We start from the raw sequence: 6,768 nt of genomic DNA, 5'->3' as shown, positions 1-6,768 counted from the left end.
GAAGTATGTGTTGCAGAAAACAAGAGAAAAGAAAACTAGAGATGATGATAGGAGCACGTGTATATTATGCAGTTATGATCAGTTGCAGTTAGTTAGTGTCAGTTGCAATTAATTAGTGTTTCAGTTAGTCAGTTACTCTTAGCTAATTAGCTGTTACTGAAGCTTCTAGAAAAACCACCACCAGCTACAAATAGATAACACACTTCTCTTGTAACTCAACTCTTGATTCATTGTTCACTCTGTTCAATAACAGAACCTTCTTCTTCTCTCCATCCCTCACTCTTCACCCTTCTCCATGTCTCTCATTCTACTCTTCAGCTAAGCTGCTTCTGTTTCTTACAGCCTAAGTGCTGATACCTTCACCTCTTATCAAAATTAAGTTTTTTTTTTCAAATTTTTTCTCTATTATTAACTTTTTATTTCTCTTATTATTCTAACACTTATACTTTTAAATCACTGTAATGACCACTATAACTACTACAAGTACAATTTTTGCCGCTACCTACAAAAAATTTATACATTAAGAAAAAATATTCTTTAGAAGAAAAATGTTAATTTTGACTAAAGGATCGAAATAGGATAAAATAAGACATTTATGATAAAAATAAAACGATTCAAATATTAGAGACAAAATTAATTAAAAAATAAATCAAACATTAAAAACTAAAATAATATTTTAATTTATTCAGAAAATTATTACATAGATATCTTTACTTGTGAAAAAAGACCTTACATATAAAACTCCTTTCAAATAAAAATGAAAAAGAAAAAGAAAATGACATAAGTGTAATAATAATCTCTTTAATCGAATAAGGTTACTAGTGCAAACAAATTAAACTCTAAATGGCGGTTATTGCTAGAAATTGCCTCAAACCCGTTTTGCTGCATTTCAAATGGCGGTGTTACACCTAGCGCCACTAAATAATTTAATGACGGTTATAAACGGCCGCAAAAGCCTCCAAAATTGAACTGGTGATGTAGTGAGATACCATTATTCCTTCTTAGTTTTGGCAATAAGGTAAAGAGGATTCTTCTTATGTTGAGCCAACCCTGGCAAAGCTTCAACATCAACATCTTCATTGTTGACCCCTTCGGGAAGTTCCCAATCAAAGGAATAAAGAAGATTAGCAAGGATAAGGTCAAGTGCTACAAGTGCCATATGCATACCTGGGCAAATTCTACGACCCGCACCAAATGGAATTAGCTCAAAATCTTGACCCTTAAAATCAATTGAACTTCCCAAGAATCTCTCAGGATAAAACTCTTCTGGATTTTCCCATGCTTCAGAGTCTCTATGAATAGTCCATGCATTTATATAAACTATAGTCTTAGCTGGAATTTCGTAGCCATCTATAGTGCACTTTTCAGTTGTTTCTTTTGGCATAAGTAATGGTCCTGGTAGGTATAATCTTAATGTTTCTTTCATCACAGCTTTAAAATAGATACACTTTTGAATATCTTCTTCTTTTAAGAAATATTTTTGACCTCCAAAGTTTTTAATTTCTTCTTGAACTTTCTTCATTACTCTTGGATTTTTTATTAGTGCTGTCATAGCCCAAACTGCTGTGGCTGCAGTTGTATCAGTTGCTGCTACAATTATATCCTATAAAAAAAATAAAACAAAGAAAAATATATTTAAATGAAAGGGGTCTTTTGTAATTAATTTTTTTTGGAGGGAGGGAGGACTAACAAGCTTCACCATTTATATAAAGTATAGGAAGAATTTCACATGTTCCTGAAATACTAGTATTTATTTCAATAGTACAAACCAATAATCTCCATAAATAAGAAATTAATGTAAAGGAAAATAGTACAAACCGATAATACTGCTTTGATGTGATCATAAGTGAGATCAAAGGAAAATGAATGTTGTTTCTTCAATTGAAGCAAGACATCAATAATGTCTTCTCCCTCTGAAATGTCTTTATTAGGATTCATGTGTTCATCAATAACTTCTTGGCAGAACTCATCCAACTCCTTGAAAATTCTATCAAGACGGGCATGAAGTCCTTTGAGTCTATCAATCCAACCCAAGAAAGGTATATAATCCGAAACAAAGAGAGTAATCAACATGGCTTGGAACTCATTGAACAAACTATGGAACTTACTCCTTTCAACTCCTTCATCTTCATACCTTCTCCCAAAGGCAATCCTACATATAATAGTGCTTGTTAGAGCCATTAATACCTCATTCAAATTTGTCACCTTTTCTGATGAAGCATGGCTTGATATTTTCTTGATCAATTGCCTGACCTCAAACTCTCTTATTGAGGAAAAGCTTGAGACACGCTTAGCACTAAGGAGATGAGAAACACATAACTTTCTAATCTCTCTCCAATAATCATTGTTTTGGGAAAAGAACATCTCCAATCCATTATAGGAAAGTTTTTGTTGAGCAATCAAGTTTGGTCTTCCAGCAAATTCACGATCATGGTTTTTCAATGCTTCCTTGGCCAACTTAGGGGATGAAATAACAATTACTGGCCTTAGACCTAACTGAAGGGAGAATATAGGGCCATATTTCTTTGAGAGTTCAAATAGTTGAAGATAAAGGGAAGAATTATTTAATTGGTGAAGATTTCCAATTATTGGAAGGCCTCTAGGACCTGGTGGAAAGGCTTTGTTCTTGTTAACAAGTGTTCTTTGTTTTTGAAAGAAGAAGAAAAATAAGGACAGAGGAAGAGTAAGAAATAGAAGGAAGATAAGTGGTGGCACCATTTTGGCCGTGACTAATTATGGTTATGAAAAGTTTTTTACTTATACATTGTTGCTTTCTTGATCGAGTGTTTAGATATTTATAAGTTAGAAGTGCCATCATTTTTTTTTGTTAGATGGATTGGACAACTCCCAATTTTAGGTACCTCAAATGGATTGAACAACTTCCAATCCTAAGTACAACACTGTTGGGAATAAGGAGTATGACCACAATCCAATCAATCATGTGTCAAATAATTTGTTATTGTTATTATATTAAAATGTTAATATAATAAGGTCCTTGATTAAATTTAGAGATTTATCATTGTGATAGTAATCATAATATTGAGAGATAAATCTTTTATAATTTAATCTAAATTGTTCTTGGTCATAGGATTATTAAAAAGGACATTAATAATCCGGAAAGATCAATATATATATAATGGTCTTCATTGGATGAAGATTAATAGATCTCATTTATTAAATTATATATATAGATGGTGCATATAGAGATATGACTATTGAACTGACTCACTTTGAGAATTCCTAATGGTTATAATTACCGTATATTTGTCAATAGGATATTCTCAAGATGAACATAGTAATAGAGTTTCCTTTGACCTGCGACTGTCATAGTAATTAACAATGTATTTATTATACTTTGATTCCGGACACCTAATACCCTAGGGTGCTAGTTGAATGGATATTGGGTATGATTTAAATACTTGTAGAATTAATGATTAGTCAATAAGGAATCCGTCAACTCTCGGTAAAGAGTTTGAGCTCTATGATTATAATGATTGAGATGAATAAAACCTTGGCCAAGGGGATTGAATGAATGAAGAAATGAGTTTCTTAGGTCATTCACAGTTCATTATAATAATGGTAACAAGTTAGAGTTTGACAATTAAACCATACTCTAAGAGTTAACCAAGAGCTGGAAAGATGGAAGGAATTATACTTTGTTCTTCTAAGGTTCTTAGTAAAAATATATTACTTCATACTATCGGGTCGTTGAGGAGTGTTGTTAGACGCCAACCTTGATTAGTAAATTTAGTATGACTAATTTACTACCCGCTTAGTATTGAACCTATGGGGTCACACACTAACGAGTGTTCTAATCTTTGCTGTAGAATTATTTAATTATTAATTTAATTTGATCAAATAAATAATTATATTAATTCAAATGGAATATTATTATATTTTTTGCTAACACCAAGAATATAATAATAATATGATAATTGAGAATATTAAATGAGATTTAAGAATAATTAGTTATTCTATTTCTGAATTTGAATTATAAATTTGGATGAGATCCAAATCGATTATGTTTTAAATTGTTATGATATGATTCATAAAATTTGAAGGATTCAGATTTGGAATTTAAAGATATGATTTAAATTTGAATTGAGAATCAAATTTAAAATCAGTAACAAATCTCATACTATATATATGTATGCCAAGAGTAGAGGAATCATGAGAAAGACAGAGGGAATAACAAGGGTTGTTATTCCTTTACCTCTACGCACATAAATGTATGTGAGTCTAATTCTTGGAGAAGAATTTTATGGTGTGCAAAGAGTTGCAAGAGGTTTCTCAATTTAGATCAGATATCCATTAGTCAAGGAGTTGACAGCAAAGGTTGGTCTCGGTGTGGATACGCATAGCGCCTTCGTACTATCGAAGGAGAAAAAGATTTTTACGAGCGTACTCAGGTATTTAGATCTGATCTACTATATATTTATTATTGGAATAAAGTTTAAGCACAAAATAGATTTTTAAGGATTACTTTATTTTCTTCCGCTGTGCGTGTTATGAACACATGGTAATCCTTCAAACACACATATCCACACGCTCCTTACATACTTACCATTTTTTCTTCTTCGGTTGCAGTTGAGGAGTTGAGCCCGAGACCTTTGAGATGGGGAGGGAACGGAATGCCGTGTGAGTTAAGACTCATTAACAAATGCCATCATTTGAGTTTTATTAAGATTGTAAAATGGCCTAAATTTGCCGGGTCGATCCACCAAGCCTACTATAAAAACTATTCGAGCTGAAATTTTGAATTTTTTTCTTTTTTTTTTTTACCAAAGATAGGAGACTCGAACTCGCAACCTTTTAATTGAGTATGGAGAGACTATGCCATTTGAGCTATAACTTATTGGCAAAATTTGGAAAGATAGGAGACTCGAACCCGCAACCTCTTAATTGAGTATGGGAAGTTTATGCCATTTGAGCTATTACTCATTGGCGAGCTGAAATTTTGAATTTGTGAAACAAAAATATCAAATTCATACCATCAGATCCACAGAGTTTGGGACGAGGCGCCGGCCATTTGAGCCCAAATTTTTTTTCTTTTTACAAAGGAAAAATGACTACTACAAAAAAAATATATATTGATATTTATTAGCTTTTTAGAGTAGTTTTGATATTTGATGCTTTCAATAACAAAATGGTGAAGTTCTGAATGCTAAAGCAAATAATATTTCTAAGTAGATGTGTTGGTTTGTTATAGATAGTATCAAAATCGAATTTGGATATTCTAAATTTTAAATTTTTATTTTAGAGAGTAAAGTGTGATCTCTCATCTTTAAATAATTTTTTTTTCATATTTTTTCTTAATCTCATTCATAAAATAAATGGTGAGAAATTATATTTTATTTTCTAAAATAAAATTCAAAATTTAAAGAATTCAAATCCATCCGAATAATATTCAGCTCAATGTGCCAATGAGATATGGACGTTGGACCCAATAAAAAAGTGGAATGTAAAGTGTCACTTTGATTGAAAAGGAAAGGAAACATGCCTTATAAAAATATGGAAATCTTTCTTTATGAACGCGTTTTAATTGGTATGTGTGGCGGCTTTGCCATAATTCCTACCACTAATAACAAAATCTTGAGACTCAATGTCAAAGCATACAATATCCTCAAACAGGTGAGTTGGGCTATGTTACACTATATACCCTAAAAGCTAGCCACTATATATTTGAATATATTTATAAACATTAATTTACAATAATTTTTATAACTAAATAATCAACCTCAAACTTATTTTAATAGAATAATTAAATTTCTAATGGACAAATAACCAAAGTAGTTTATTTTAGTATAATAAATTTTTTTTATAAGATGTTAAATTGTATTTTTATATGCAATGGTTGATTCATAGTTGATTTTTGGTGTACATATATAGTTGTATTATATTATAAAAAAATTAAGAGAAAAAAATATCCCAATTTATCCAATAATAAAATAATATTTTGTATAGAAAAAAAAGTTCCCGATAAATTTTAAGTGTGACTAAATATTTTCATCCTAATAAACTACATATTTTAGGTTTGATTTTTACGTTTTCCTACAAAATTTAAAATATTTGGTATTGATCTCTGTCATTGAGTTAAAACGATGCAAAAATTAATTAGCATTTAAAATTGGCTATGAAAAATTTTCCCGTGGTCCATACTCTAAATATTTCATGATTTCAACTATTTGTATGTAATACTTTTCAATTGTAATTCTATCAATTATTCCCATACATGAACACATATATCTCGGGGGTCACATACATGCATCATGATTCACTTATCATTAAAAAAAAAAAAAAATTGTACATAGCGGCGGTTTTTAAAAATCACATCTAAAAGAAACATATTAGCGGTTGGCGCGGCGAAATATGGAAATGCTGCGATATTGAATTATTGACAGCATTTAACGGTGATTTGGGCTCAAACACTGCAAAAATGGAGGTTTAGCGGCGGTCTATTTTGCAGGAGATTCATGTGCAACCAATTCAACCATATTTAGCCGTGGTTTTAACCAAAGTGTCGCTAATTATGGACGTTTTGGGACAGTTAAACTTTAAACCACTACTAAATTAAAAGCTGCCTTTATTTCCGCTCTGCAAAAGTCAATAATTCAATCTGATTTTTTCTATCTTGCAATATTTTATGCAACTTTGAGATAGAATAATAAAATTTGCATTGTGATATAGGAGCATTTTAAGTATTTTTTTTAGGTAATTTTTAAAGAAAATTTATGACTTTTGTTTGGTAATTATATGATTTTTAAAGCT

General features: G+C 30.9%; 1 protein-coding gene across 1 annotated transcript; it reads right to left on the bottom strand.

Moving 5' to 3' along the window:
• Window positions 1-826: 826 nt before the first annotated feature.
• Window positions 827-2,727, bottom strand: LOC107625906 (cytochrome P450 83B1-like). The gene is made up of 2 exons (XM_016328637.3): window positions 1,819-2,727; window positions 827-1,603 (listed from the first exon to the last, which is right to left on the bottom strand). Exons 1-2 carry the CDS (start codon window positions 2,716-2,718, stop codon window positions 992-994), a joined length of 1,512 nt encoding a protein of 503 aa, XP_016184123.1. The 5' UTR covers window positions 2,719-2,727; the 3' UTR covers window positions 827-991.
• Between the last annotated feature and the right edge of the window lie 4,041 nt (window positions 2,728-6,768).

The sequence above is a fragment of the Arachis ipaensis genome, chromosome B2, assembly GCF_059453495.1.
Source record: "Arachis ipaensis isolate K30076 ecotype BB chromosome B2, ASM5945349v1, whole genome shotgun sequence".
NCBI classification, from domain to species: domain Eukaryota; kingdom Viridiplantae; phylum Streptophyta; class Magnoliopsida; order Fabales; family Fabaceae; genus Arachis; species Arachis ipaensis.
This window is presented reverse-complemented; position numbering and strand designations above follow the sequence as displayed.

Bases quoted from the DNA above. Each gene is read 5' to 3' on its own strand.
- LOC107625906 (XM_016328637.3), bottom strand. From the start codon at position 2,718: ATGGTGCCACCACTTATCTTCCTTCTATTTCTTACTCTTCCTCTGTCC. The intron at 1,604-1,818 runs GTTTGTACTATT...TTTTTTTTATAG, and splicing joins ACATCAAAGCAGTATTATCG to GATATAATTGTAGCAGCAAC.